This window comes from Stegodyphus dumicola, chromosome 10 (genome assembly GCF_044657685.1).
Source record: "Stegodyphus dumicola isolate Sdum_Otavi_A_Nest chromosome 10, ASM4465768v1".
In the NCBI taxonomy this organism is placed as follows: Eukaryota; Metazoa; Arthropoda; class Arachnida; order Araneae; family Eresidae; genus Stegodyphus; species Stegodyphus dumicola.
Genome location: NC_140777.1, coordinates 183,357,490 through 183,373,137, shown reverse-complemented (window position 1 = coordinate 183,373,137; position 15,648 = coordinate 183,357,490). Strand labels below are relative to the sequence as shown.

Genomic DNA, 15,648 nt, shown 5'->3' with positions numbered 1-15,648 from the left:
TTCCTCTGGTGATCAGGGTTCTTACTAGGGCACTACTTGTTTATTCATTTTGGAATTTAATTTTCATCCAGAGCCCACTGATCTGAACTCTGATATATATCCTAACAACTTCTCCAACCTCTCACTGATATTCGCAAAAAGCTGAGGATTTGTTGAACATATTTTTGTAGTCTAACCACATAAAATTATTATTTATTTTCTAGGACGGTGGAAAATATGGTGATGTTTTTGTGGCAGCACTAAAGAATTATGGAATGCTTTGCATTGGCCTCTATAGGTATAGAGATACCAGTTCATCTTTTGAAGCCTCCACCAAGCGCTATGTGATAACAAATCCACCAACAGAATTTCCACTCATACCCTCAGATAAGGTACTTTTATATCTTTTTGAAATATAGCTAGTTTAAGAGCATTAGTTTAATTTCTTCCTCTCAAATTTCTGAAAATAAATCTTTGTCATGCTAGCATCATTGGAAAAACCATCTTTTAAATCTACACACAAACTGTCAAAAAAAAATTTAATTTGAAATGAAAATTTTGGTTAAATGAAACTAGACAAATGCTCAAACTAGTCATGTCTTACACTAAGGAAAGGACAGAGTATTGCAGAGCTTTGCTTTGCCTTTCAGATACAACTTTTGCTTTTATTTCAAACAAAAACCTCAAAAAACAAATTGGCACTTACAAAGCTTCCTTTTTTGAGAATGAAAATGGCATGACACATGTAAAGAGAAAAGAACAGCAGCAGTATTGCATACATTTCTGCCAGTGCCATCTTCCAAATGACTATTAATACCAGCAATAAATTCTGGTTTTTATACAAGCAAGACAGCAGATGCAGATAGTTCAGTAATTCTTGAAAGTATTACTCTTTTCAGTTGGAGGAACTGAATGAACTTAATCCATTAACAGTTAATGCAAGTTGCTGTTTGGTATAGTAGGTAGTTCTTAAGGTTGGGAGGTTGGATTCAAGAAGAAATGGACATTAATAGTTGTCTATTAGCCTCTTCTTGCACCTGTAATATCAGACTATCTCTTGCTGTGCACTTGAGCAAGGTCATCGATGCTTTCAACCAATGCTGTCTCAACCAGCAACAATGAACCAAGGTTCTATTACTGGTAAGAGGAATTCACAGAGTAATTACCAAGAAGCTTCTAAAAATTCTTGCACACTCTAAAGAAACTTCAGATAAAGGCTTTTCCATCACAACCTGCATAAGCTAAACTTCATTTGCTAGGTAACCAGATCCTGCTTAGGTCATGGAAATTGGCATAAGGATTTTTGTTGTTTTAACTCATGTAGATGAACAAACTGTAACTTATTTTACTGTATTATTATAATTTCCATGTTATCATGAATGAGTCTTCTTCAACAGATTTTGTTTTAAGAAGAAATCTGTCATTTAAAATAAAATTTTACTTATTCTTTCATTACCAGATATTCGTCTTGATGCAGTTCGACCCTGGCCTAGAATACCAGCCGAATCGAGGAGAGAGAGACGACAATTCCTGACTCTTGTACTGCAGCGCCTTGACGGATGGGCCTTACACTTTCCTCTGAAACACAAAAACTGAAGCCACAACTTCAAAACTCAGCTTTCGTCGCCGCTTCCAACACCACCTTCGGGTTGATGTGTTTTCCGCCTTAATTTCTGCAAAGCAGGTGCCACATTGTGCATTGCCAACCAACTCACCAATATCTCAGCCAAGATACATGGTTGGCATTTGCTTCCGTTTAATTAACTTGGATTCAAGAAAGGATCACTTCCATCTTTGATGGAAAGTTGTTAATGTTGGCACATTCTTTTACATCGAAGCACTTACATATCCTACATAAACACAAAATTTATGCTTAGATATAAATATTTTTCATGTCTATCTGGTACATTATGTTGTTAATCTGGACAACATTTCTTTGTAAATTTTCAGCATATGATGCGGATGATATTTGGCACCCACATGTGTCTTAAACGGAAATCAGGCTGAAATCATTTGGCATAGAATTTACCTCGAGAGACTAGAAGTTCTTTGCGCAGTCACATTCAAGAGTCACATTCATATACTTTGTAGTGTTTCATATCAATAACAATATTTACATAATATTTGTAAAACTTGCTAAATGCAACACATAACTACGAAGACAGAACTTAAGATTAAATTCTGCATAAATTAATAATTTTTCTTAACTCAAAGAAAAGGGGGTGGAGATTCTTTCTTATACTTAAAAATTTGTAAGAGTTCTAAATGCTGCAGAGTTCCCTAGAAACGTTTTGATGAAAAATTTAGCTTCACGTTTCCTACTTCATCAATGATTATGATTTGTAGCAGAAAGAGAACACATAGCATTGAATAGATTGTTCCTACATTGCACATTTAATTTCAGTTATTCAACAAATCTCTCAACATTTCTCTTCCAGCTTAGTTTCAAATTTACACATTAAATTTTCAAACATTCACTTCTTTTTAATAAAAACATTTTTCCATATAGTCAATTTTGCAAGTACAAAATCATTTAAAATATTTTGTTTTATTATGGATTAATAAGTGTTTGTCTGCAGAAATGCGAAAAGCCTTTTTAAGCATACTGAATGCTAATGAAAAAGAAGCAGGAGTTCTAAATAAGTTTTACAAAGTTTCAAAGTAAAAAATTTTAGCATAGAATGTAAAAAGTATAAGTAAAAGGATGTTTTAATATACCATCTGAAATAATGGATAATAACAGATATCATGCTTGTATATTTTCTGTATGATTTTAAATACAGCATATTTATTAAAAAAAGATATGAAATGTAAAACTGTTTTAACCACTTAATTGTTTCATTTTCCTGCCATATTGTGACCAAAAATAAGCATATTTTTCATAAACAATTTTGTAATTTAGTCAATTGCATGAATTCAAATCAGCAGTCATAACTATTACAAATGTTGCATTTATTAATTTAAGGTAATTTATAATTATGACGAAATTAACGCATTTTTACTTAAAGTTGGCTTTTTATGATGAAACTATGGAACTGGAAAGAACACTTTGCAGGAGATAACTGTGAATGAAGTAAATTTGCTGTGAAATTACAGAAATATAAATAATTACATTAACACATTGTAAAAAGTAGCAGACTGAAAGCATGTGAAATGCTTAATAAATTGCAATACAATATCAATGCTTAGAATTCTTTATGTAATAAAATAATAGTGTCCTCTAGTAGTAGGTAAAATTTAGAAGAAAGAATCGATTAAAATAACTGCACTGAAGTAAAGCAGAGTAAAAATCAGTATAACAGTTTGTTCGCAATTATGGATTTTGTAGAAATTTTCATTACAATTCATAGTTTGCAATAAAAAGAATTTTTCTTTATAATTTTAGTAAACCTTTAAATAATGCATTGTATGAAGCATAAAATGTATAGATAATAATGCTAAAATTTATAGAGATTTAAAAATAAATTCATAAAATTTATAGATTTAAAAATAACTACAACTTCAAATAAAATTTAGAGTAATTTTCAATTAGTATATTATTACAATTAATATATTATGCATGAATTTCATTACAGTTGTAACTTAATAAATTGATACTTTTTAAGTTGCAAGTTTTAGATAAGATGCAACTTTAATGAAATAATTTCCAGAGTTCATAATCATATTGTTAAAATATATTTTAAATTACAAAAGGTTTTCTTACCTGTATGTCTTTTACTATTTTTATTAATGGTATAGATTTCCAGTTTTGGAAAATTAATCTAAAATCTGAACATTTCTTTTTTTAATCAAATTCTTTTTAATTAAATTCCAATGTTATTAAAGCATAAATAATAGTGTCCTCTACATGGAAGATAACTATTACAATAGAGAGGTTTTAAACACAAAATATACAAATAAATTAGTTCTTAAGAAATATTTCTTTTAAATTCAAATTGCTTAGTTAATAGCATTAACAAAATATGCAACATAACTTACATAAAAATTGCTTCCACTTTTTCAGAAAATTCCAATTTTACTAAGGTTTTTATTTTGTGGTTAATTTAAAGAAAATCTGAAGTTTAACTGGAGGCTTGATGTCTCATTAATATGCTTTAAATGTTTCAAATGTAATTAACTTTAATCTTTAATTCATGAAATTTTGATAGGTTGTTATGAAAAAATAAAATTATCACTTAACCCTCTGAGTGGCATGGGCTTTTGGATCTGTTATGAAGACCTGCATTTAAAGAGCCTTTATTAGCTAAATAATATGTATATTTATTTACCTATTGTATCTATTTTCATAAACTTACATTCATCAAAATGGCATTGAAGAAAGAAGCAAAACATCTTAAATTATAAGCTAATATATAACAAGTGACCAAAAATCTCATGACTGGATAAAGCTGGTCATGGTGCTCAGAGGGTTAAAATACATTAATGAACTTTTTAAATATCAGAAATAAATGCAAAATAATAGCTTCACAGATCTTGCAAGTTATAACTTCTAAAATACAGTAAAATCCCAAACAGATGAGGGAGCCTTTTCAAACATATCTGACTCAATTTTGACAATTAAAGGCATAAATAAACACAGCTAAGATTTTTAAAAGCATGCATACCACTGCAACTGTATACCAATATCTGCGTATTTCGATATTTGTATTTATATATTTTACATACCCGCGCAATTAAATACGAGTAATCTTTTTTGGAATTTTTTCGTGCAACACTTACCTATATGCATCTTGCCACAGTTTCATAGCAATACATATGAGTGCCATTTTTTACAGAGAGATGTTACATTTCTTTGAAATGAGATCACTAACTTTCACTATAAAACACATATTTACATCTACAGGATGAAACAATAAAGTTGATGTAAAAAAATTTAAATGATTTTTGAGCCTCCCAAATTAACATTATTATTTTTCCCTCATCACTTCAATTTTAAGCAGGATTTTACTGTATTCACAAAATATTCTACAATCACATACTGCCATTTGTATTAACACTTAATTCAGCTTTTTTGGTTCCTGTCAATGCATCTATTACGCAAATATATTTATAGATTATTTTCCTTTTACTTTAGATCCATGAAATTATTTAACTCTCAGTTTTGTCAAACAATTTCAGATTAATATTGCTTATTTTGACAAAGAAAAACCAAAGTTGTTTTAAATAAAAGCATAAACTTTACTTAATAAAATTCCTGCTTCTGAGGGGTACGAAGCTCCAGATTTATGAAAACAATTAGCACATGCAAAATATTGTTTTTGTTCTTGTGCTTTAAATGTCTGAAATACAGATAAATATATAACCTTAAGGCATACAAATTTAATGTAAATCAACTATCCATGATTTGGGAATTTTTTTATTGCTTGGTTCTTTTCAAAGATTAAATATTCACTGTTGCTTGTACTCGCTGTGACAAATTATGGTTCTCCAGATGGAGAAATTTTATTGATAAGTTTGAATAACAAACGAATTTCATGGTATTATGTGCTTTAAATCCTTTATAATAAAGTTTATATTAAAAACAGTTTTTTGTGTTGTACTTTTTAAAAATTTTCACAAAATAATTATTTTAATTTTTAAAAAAAGGAGGGTTGGATCTGGCACAAAATATGCAAGATATGTCTTACAGCAGAAGTTTTAACATGGCACATGATTTTCTGTGAAGATTAGTCAAGGTATGCAGTGTTTGTAGACTAATAAATCAAGTCTCTCAAATTCTTTAAAGCTATCATGTGGTTCGTGATGGAGTTAAGCACTGTAGCCTAACCTGCCAGAAATGTTCCATACAACTTCAGTGAGGTTTAGATTCCAAAGGTGTGCGTATGTGTGATTATGGCAAAGTCCCAAGGTATATCTGCCTAAGGGGAGGGATGCCTTCGTGGAGGATTTTCTAAGGGAAAGTGGCTCATATACACGTTACACATGGGGAAAACCACGAAAACGCCCATGCAGCCAGCCCATTCGTGGGATTCGAACCTCGGACCAAACTACCAGTGTTTAGCGACTTTACCACTCGACCACTGGTGGGCCCTTAGATTCCAAAGGATATGCTTGGTTAATACCACAGGATAAGCTTTGTTTTTAAATACTGCAGAACCGATCTAGACCTTTGAGTATATATATTATTATCTGTTGCATGGAACTCGGCATCAAACGCCACTCATGCCTATAAACCTCATCTACTGTATTAAAAGTTTTGAGTATATGTGAAGGTATACTCAACCTTGGAATGACACCCCTATAAACTTCAGCTATGGCTGTCAATGTATGCTGAAATGTATATGACCTTGAGAGCTCATTACAAGCTAAAACCTCTTTCTGAGATTATGTGTATGTCCTCGAGGCTCAGTAACTGCACATGCATCATGAATCAGCCTTTAGGTTAAAACTTGATTTATCACTAAATACTCTGCTACCTCAGAGTCTAAGTGAGAGAGTCAATAGGTTTGATGCAGAAATGAATAATTTTCTTTATAAATTATATCTATTGATTATATGAAGATTTTCTGCAAATTATTATTTTATTAATTGTAATAACTCAATATGTCAAAAAAAAGGCGATAGAAAGACAAGTATGTACTTACGGATTGACTTGCGCAACAAGAAAAAAAAATGGTTCACAAAAACCACAATACATTTCATATTGCAAAATATTCTCAAACTACAATTTTAAACCACAACCTTTTCAAGCATTTCAACAATCAGCATGCTGATGAATCTGCATTAACAGCATTAATTATCTTGAAAGAGGGTTACCACTCAAAAAGGAGAATGAAATTCCCTAACTTTCCAAACAACGTTACTTCAGAATAAAAAAATCTTTAAAGTGCACATTTAACTGTGGGATTTATCCATTCACTTTCAGACAGTATATGCAGTAACCTCTCCTCTTCTCACATGAAAGTTCACTAGACGTACAGAACTTAAAACCTAATAAAGAAATCTATTTGATCAAGTTGTACTTAAATTGGCTTCTTTCAACTATTAGTCGTGTACAAAAAAGGGCACATAGGATCAGCTGTCTGAAATTATTTTAGAAATGGATGTGGAACTCCGTAACAGTTAAAAAAAAGAGATTTTTGCCAAAAGAAGCTTATCTTTAACAGCTTTTCTCAGTCCTTTCAATTGATACAGCCTTTGGCAGTACAGATGATTCTACACATATTTTTCACATGAGGAAAAATATCAATAGCTCTCTCAGCAACAGATATGTTTTTGCTCCATCTTACTTCACAAAATTGTAGCTGAAAAGTCACACAGTTAGTGATGGCAATGTAATCTGCTCGATGAGCAGGACTATCTTTAAATATTTTATGCATGCCTTTAAACAATGCACTTACATTTCAGTCAGTAACTCTAAGCCGAGCTCTAAAGGCGCCATAAAGGACATGCAAACCACAGGACCCAATATCTAATAAATGACAGTCATTATTACTTGCTAAATTTTCTTTCAAATCTCTGAGGAATTTAAGATTGACATTTGGTCCATCCAAGCATACTTGGAGCAATTTCTTTTTATCTAGGTCTAAGGTTACAAAACATGCATCTAGGTCTAAGGTTACAAAACATTACAAACATGTTACAAAAAATGAAACAGCATAAGTGAAACAGCAGACTTTTCCAAATTTTTTTTGTAACAATAGGATTTTCATGGGGTGAGGCTGAGCCTCATGCCCAAACCCCAATCTTGAGGACCAGTTCCCCTGATTAAATCCCCAAGGGCAAGGTACCCAGCTATCCCTGGATTCTGGATACCTATTTTAGTCGCCTTTTACAACACACATAGGCTATGTAAGGACTATTCCTTCAAACCTCGTCACCACAACAGGTGTTCACCTGTTCAACTCTCTTCAAAATTTCTGTGGTATAAACATTCAATTCAGATGAGGCCATAAATCAGCATCTTGTTCAGTTTTCACTAATAAAGCTACATTCTTTTATGAATAAGGAATTATGAAGCTCATTAAAAGAAAGTGAAAAAGTTAACAAATAAAACAGGATATATACTACTGACTGATCATTGTTTTTTATATACTGCATAAAGAGCAATGATCAGTCAATTAAGGACCTTTAACCCTTTGAGGTTCAGTGCATAAAAAAAAAATTCTGGAAAAAATAACTTTATAAATAGATAACTAGCCCCTAATACAATGTTATGTCATGCAAAAAAAAAAAAAAAGTAAACCTTTAAGGTAATTTATCACATCGTGGGATACTGCTTGTTCCACCGGGCACCTAGAGCAGTAAAATGGCATCTTTGCCTCAGCATAAATTCTCCTAATATGCTTATCTAAAGTGCTAGTTTTAGCAACCAAATGAAAAATGCAAGATATAAAAAACGTTTTTGAATAATTATCTAGAAAATATTGATCATATTCGTAAAATTAAAAATATTTTTTTCAAAAAAATTAAAAAATTAAAAAAAATAGCTCTCTGTACGACTCTTTAGATAGATATTTTTTAATGATTTCATAATAGATTTGAAACAGAGATTTTTCGCTCCAGTACTTTATTTGTTACAGGTTTGAAAAGGAAGATATTTAGAAGGCCGTCATGTTTATTTACATTTTACCTCTCTTTCCTCTGCTTAGGATATTTTTCTATGGTAAACCCACATTCATATATCCATTCAGTTTTCAATGACATTTCATGTTACACAGTTAATTTTCATTTCTTTTGGAAAAAATACTAAATATTTTTTTAAGTTTTAACATTATTGAAATTTATTAAAAAATACAAATTTGCATTATCAACATATAAAAAATGAGCATGACACTTGAATTTAAAACTATTTGAATGGTGCTGCCATCTAGTAGTAGCAATTCCTAGATGCACGGTGGGACATATTTGGTGCCACCGTTTAATTTCAACCATTCTTAATTAATATATATGAAAAAAGTTGTTGTTCAGATGATTTAAATTGCATTAGAAATAAATAAAAAAAAAACTGCTTCAAAATTAGACCTGTAAAGAATTTTTATTTTACATTATTTCCATGAATGAATACTAGTGCTGCCATCTGTTATACATTTAGAGAACTAAAAGGTGTAATTGTATGTATTTTAAATGGAATTTTTCAGCTTTCATCTAGGAGATAAAAAGAGATAAAAAAAAAAGGTGAGATGCCCATCACAAGGTTAAAGAACATATAAAATGCATCATGACTTTTCAGATAACCCATTAAAAAATATTTATACAAAATTTCATGATGGTAAGTTATGTTGATAGATTTATTTTAATGAGTACGTCAGAGAAAACAGTCTGAAATTTGAATGAAAGTATTATTAACTAATAATAAATAAATTTAGAAGAAGATGCATCAAATGATACAAATAGCATTAAAATAAAGTTTATGTACTTAAAGAAAAAAAAAGATTAAAAGTTGAATCACAACAATCGATGGTATTTAAGAAATATAGATATATTAAATGGTTAGCCTAGATGACTATTACTATTTTAATTGTAAATGATGAATAAGGCATTTAGTAAAGAGACAAAAAAAGGTTTAAAAGATTTTGTTTTGTACGAGAATGGGGGGGGGGAAGGCTAACCAAACTGCAAATTTCAAGAGAAGGATTGATAACTTACTTTTAATACACAAAGAGAGCAAAAAAGGAGATGCACATATTATTATATTTAATGTGTTTGTTTCTAAAATTCGGCCATTAGTTCAGCCACCATTTGTTTCTTGAAAATTTTAAATGTGGATTATCTAAAAATCAAGTTCAAAACAAATAACTATTTCGGCACTTGCCTAGAAAGTATCACATTTTCTTGCATAATTTCAATGTCATGATACATCCACGCTGCCAACGATATTAAAAAGCTTTACAGTTCAATTTGATTTTTTTTTAATAGTACTTAATAGTATGATTCAAACAGCATCAATTGATTTCTTTTAACTTTAAAAATGCATTGCACGAATTCTTATTTTAACAAACAAATATGACAGAATGTCCAGTCAACATGCATTTGAAAAAAATATTTCATAAATGCTAAGATTACAAAATTTCACTTACCAGATTTTTTAATTGGAGATGACAAGAGAAAAACAAGCTCTCTAAACCATGAGACAGAATTTTCTTTCATTCAACATGCCCAGATTTCTTGTTCTTCATAAGAATATGCAAATCACGCTCTCTGGATTCTGCAGGCTACTTGAAATTTGCTTTGCCTTTCTGGAAGATAATCCAATTCGTGCTACGAAAACTAGTTCTATGCCAGCTACCAGAATGACATTCACGTGGTACATAATTCAGAATCCACTTCCAACGTACGAGCACAAATCGCTCTTTTGAGGAATGGTCGTATGAACTTTCAACTTTTCCAGATTTGGAGTAAAATGTTTAAATTCCCAGACAATTTTTGGTCAATTTTTTAATTTCCTGACCTTTCCAGGCAGCGTGGCAACCCTGTTGAAATCTAACAAAGCACCACTTAATACGAACACTACTATCACAAAATTTAGTAGGTAGTTAAAAAGTCTTTGTTAGGAGCAGAGCTGTGGAATCAGAGTTAGGCAGATTTTGGGGTAAACGGAGTCAGAGCTGCAGTAGCTAAAAACATGTCCACTCTGACTCCAGTTTTTGCTCGACAGTTTCAATTTGAAATTAAATTAAAGTATATTGAAAAAAAAATTTAATAACAAACCGAGTTATTTTTATTTATGGCCTATATACATTAATAATACTGAGTTATTTTCCATTTGATTGACATATTAATAAATATAAAAGAGGAGGATGGATGTGATATTTGCCATTATTCATTAAAGTGATTCATTTAGTTACTTCTTCAGCTCATAGCATTATTGCAGCATAATTCACTAGAAGGAGCCCATGGCTACAAAATGCATCAAATCTCATTGATGCATAGCTAAAAATCTCACTGCTACCCATGCTTCTCATTGTTAAATTTAGGCAAGCAGCAATAGCAGCACGGACTCCCAACGAACAATCTAAAGAATTAACAGGAGGCTTGTTTCAGCAAGAATGGAAAAATGTGATGTTTATTCTTTCTAAAATGGAATGGCTTATTGCAGAAGGAATCATTTCTTCAATGAAGTAAAGAGAAACTAGTTTGCTAGATAATGAGATCTTGCTGGGTTAAATATATGTAGATCCCAAACACTGAATTTTGTTAGATGACGAACAAATTAAAAAGGCAAAGAAAGCATCTATGAACTTTTGCTTTTTAACCTGCTCTACCAATGCTTCAATGAAAGCTCCAGCTTTCCTTATTTTATTTAATTGCTTTGATCTTACCAAAAGTTTGGCTTTTGTTTTTATTTTCCACTGCTTAATTTTTAGCCTTAGTGTGATGCCTGCCAACCACTCCACACTTTTGCCACTTGCTACTGCTCTGGAGCATCCTGTCTCGGTCATGCCTCGTCATGGAAGCCCCATAGACATTTGTTTCTCAGACACAAATGATTCACTGAAGAACCCTGGTGTGATTCGTCTCATCACTTTCCATGCTGCTCCCTGCTTCAAGAATTGCAAGGCATGTCTCCATCAAGCCTACACTGTGTGATCCAGATAGAAGGATATCGATCTGGCAAATGATGGAAAGGTTCAATGCTTGGCCACACTACTTCTGCCAAACATTCCTCAGGCTGAACAACATAGCACTCACCTACTCCTGGCCAGACACCACTGGTGGTGAAAACAACATTGGTTCCGCCTGCATGCTTCATCTGCCAGCCTCGCCTGGGAGCAACTCGAAGAAGGTCACTGAGCAAACTCAGCGTCGTAACAACTTCAGCACTGTGCACCAACCAAAACAGACACATGCATACCTGGGTTGGCACATAAAAACACATTTGAAGACAATGTAGGTTGCACATGACTACTTAGGCCACACACAGCTTTCCTCGTGACCACTTTTTCCACAACTTTTCAGTTAGGGTACAGATAATCAGAAAATACTGTAGAGATAAAACCGTAGATCAGAAAATACTGTAGATAAGATAAATAAATAAAAAAACAGATACTTATATTTTCTTACAAGTTTATTGTTGGTTTTGAGGCTTTCTTGTAAGATTATGATACATCACAGAAATAAATGAAAGAAAAGTACATAACTTAGAAGACAGAAAAAAAATATACATTAAAAAATTTCCACACTGCTTGTGTACATAATTATATACTTAGTAAAACAATTTATTAGATAAAAAATCTGAGATAATATGCTGTATTACAAAATAAATACAAAAGTTCCATGATTTACATCCAATCTGCTTATAAAATAATTTCATTCATAAAAATTTCAGATTACTTGTATCATTCTTGCATATTGTGAGTTCTGAATTTTAACATCAGTCTCAGAAAAGAGTGTGTGATTCATTAGTCAATAAATTTATAACAAAACAAATATGTGTAGTGAACTCACTTTTATCACAAAATTAAGATTTGAATAAAACAAAAATTGGTGTCTTAGAACATTTCTATAGAAAGAAAGAACAGAAAGAATTACAGAAGAAACATAGATAAAAAACTATATTTGAATAGGAAACTAACAAGACAGGACTTTAAGGAAGCATCATTAAATGCAAAATGAAGATTATAGATAAAGAAAGGGGAATTAAAATTTGCATAATGCACAGTCAAATTTCGTAAGTACATGTTTTATTAGGAACTTAATCCCAGCTAGTCTCGAAAGCATCTCAGTCAAAACGATATATTTATAATAAATAGGGCACGTCTGCATAAGTGTATCAATCACGCATAAATATTATTTAAAATTTTTGTTTGGCATATAAAAAATTTAAATACTTTATATACAGACTAATTATATACAAAATGAATACAAAATTACTCGCCTTCCATCATGTCTTTATCACTGCTTTTAGAATGAATACTCTCTTGGTCCATAGACAAATGTTCACCATTGCTATCAGTCACTCCATTAGATTCTCTTGTACAATCTTTACTTGATTTAGAGTCTTGTTTGTTTTTATTACTTAAAGAATCCCTACTTTCAGAGTCAGATTCCTTTCGATTAACAGGACTATTTCTAGATCTAGATGATTTGGTTTTTGGTAGAGTAGAATCAATCACACTCACTGATGACTGTAATCCCTCTCTAACAGCACATAATGCTTTCTGATATTTCTCCGAAATCTGTCGCGTCTTTTTAAGATCATCTTCCATTGACCGTAGTTTCCCTTTCTGCTCTTCCAAGTCAAGAGTTAATCTCAGAGATAATTTTTCTTTTGTGGATGTCACTTCATTCAAATTTTCTGTAAGAAAAAATAATTAACACATAAACATATATTTATATACTATTTCAACCTGAATATTCAGAATGTCAACCAAAACTGAGGAGCATAAGAATGAAAACATAGTTTAAAAACTACTGAAAAGATTTAATATGGTAGAAAATGTCACAGTAATGGCATTACACAAAATTATCCTGGATTTACTTTAATAACCACTTTTTATACCACAATACCATACATCTGTATTTAGTACAAAATTGAAAACAATTCGATTTCAAGAATTCTTGAAATAGAGTTTATAATTTCATTTAATGTGGCTGAATTGCTTAAAACTAAATTTTATTTCATCAGAAATGCTAAAAATGAACACAAAATTCATGCCAAAAGAAATTATTAGATTACTAATATAGATTTAGAGACAGGTATTACAAAAGAATTCATAAATTCAATGTATAAATATAGCTGGACTATTCCAACAACAAAATTGTAATTTGAGCATGTTTCGTGATAGCTGGCACTCATGCCATCATTTTCTTCGCACTTACACCATATACAATTAACAGCATTTTTCCCCCCTTCCTCTCAAGTTTATTGTATCAACAGTTTTATTAGTAAGATAGCTTACCAAACTTTTTATAAATTGCTTTTTATTAATAACATCTTGTACGTCCACTTTATTTATTAAATATGTCCTTTGCACTTGTGCCCCATAAATTCCAATTCAGGAGCAAAATCACAAAATATTTAAAAACAGCATTTTAGAATTTCAGGTAGACAGCCTTGAATGCTGCAGAAAAAAAATTCTATTCTATACAGTGTTACCACTGCTTGTTTTCAACTCATTAAAATTTTACAAAATATGAAATATAAAATTTCAGTTCTAGTTACACATGTTTGGGTGAAGGATTACAGGGTTCGTACATATTTCTGCAGACGGAAATTAAGTACTTTTAAGGACCATTAATGAAAAAAATTACGGACCTATGAGCAAATGGAAACTGAATAAATTCAATTTAAAATATTATCTATGCCTGAATTTCACTTTTGTAATACCATCCTAAAAATAAAATCGATCCCTAAGTAGTATACATTATTACTAAACATAAATTAATTAACATAATTATTAATAAGTTTGAGAATAAAATAAACTTTAGAGAGAGACCTGCTGATTTGAACAAACCTGAAAGGCCTGATGTAGGCATGGTTGGCAAGTGTTGAAAGTCAGTCACGCTCTTTTTGATGCAGTTAGTGTCGTAGCTTCGTGTAGAGTTTCAGGAATTGCAACCCAGTTAATATACTTTATGTTTCCAATAAGCCATTAAAGCACCAGAGGTGATAAGTTGTTTTGTATTATTTTAAGTCTGACTAGATGCAAAGAGAATGTTTTACTTTAATTTTTACATTTTTGTAATTTATCTTGTGACCACAGTGAGTGTTAATGAAAGGCTTTTTAAGAGTAAACAGTTAGTTATCAATAATTAAATTAGGTAGTTTAATAACCTTAGTCATTATGCATTTACATGGCCACTATTAAATTTTATTTTTTTAACAATATTTGTTAAAAAAGCCCTGTTAAAATCAAAATCTAATAAAATTTCACAGTTTAAAATACATGTAATTTATGACATTGATTCTTAGGATAATTACACATTAAAAGCTACAAAACATATATGTTTTGTAACAACAACACTCAACAAAATATTTATCCGTCATTTTGATCTGAAGCCTTTCCAGACATTTTGGCTAATTTATATCGATTTCCTTCTCTTTAAGCTTCTTTTCTAACAATTAGACATTTGTTTCAATATGCAAACCAATGCTCTTGCTAGTTTCTGCGTGCTTTATCTCCTAACTTTTCAACCTCTCCAAAATGTACCTATGAGAGTTTACTTGATTTGGTAAAAGTTAAATAGTCCAAAAGCCCCTGATAGACGTGATGTAAAATATCGCTATGTCTGAAAGTAACTACAAAAGTTTAAATAAGCCTCTTATTTAAAAAAAACTTAAAGGCATGTTCTCATGCTAACCAAATCAATTGCAACTTGTGGTGATGTTAGCAGCAGACAGACAGACAGATAGCAGTTTAGCTAGGCCAAAGCGTGGAAAGCAAATGCGTAACGTTCACGAAGAAATCTGAAGTAAAACTGATTTAGTTTTGGTTTTCAAAGCATTTTGATTGGACAGTTAATATTGCTGTGAAATTGCTATTGGCTGGTTGAGTTTTAGTTCCATTTACATCATCATAATTACATAAGAATCATATGACACATAATAGTCTCGAAATGATGCAGTGCAGAGAGGGGTTACTATTTTTAGAATTCAGAAGGAAAATTTGCATTGCTAATTTAATATTTTACATATTCTTTATTTTTCTGACATATATATATTTCATATCTTAAATGCCTCTTTCTGATTACTAAATCCAGCTCAGAGATTTTATAGCACTGTCATCT

At 31.2% G+C, this 15,648-nt stretch overlaps 2 protein-coding genes across 5 annotated transcripts in view; one reads left to right on the top strand and one right to left on the bottom strand.

Annotated features, from left to right (window-relative positions):
• The window catches only part of slo (calcium-activated potassium channel slo), a 514,476-nt gene extending 508,973 nt beyond the window's left edge, over positions 1-5,503 (top strand). For both annotated transcript variants that reach the window (XM_085825984.1, XM_085825983.1), the window contains 2 exons: positions 204-371; positions 1,439-5,503. In XM_085825984.1, coding sequence (XP_085682110.1) covers positions 204-371; positions 1,439-1,513 — 243 coding nt within the window. In that variant the 3' untranslated portion in view covers positions 1,514-5,503. The remainder of the gene's footprint in view (positions 1-203; positions 372-1,438) is intronic.
• A 6,465-nt stretch (positions 5,504-11,968) lies between these two features.
• LOC118179963 (cell division cycle and apoptosis regulator protein 1-like) overlaps positions 11,969-15,648 on the bottom strand; it is a 115,333-nt gene continuing 111,653 nt past the window's right edge. For all 3 annotated transcript variants that reach the window (XM_035349123.2, XM_035349127.2, XM_085825982.1), the window contains one exon: positions 11,969-13,216. In XM_035349123.2, coding sequence (XP_035205014.1) covers positions 12,789-13,216 — 428 coding nt within the window. In that variant the 3' untranslated portion in view covers positions 11,969-12,788. The remainder of the gene's footprint in view (positions 13,217-15,648) is intronic.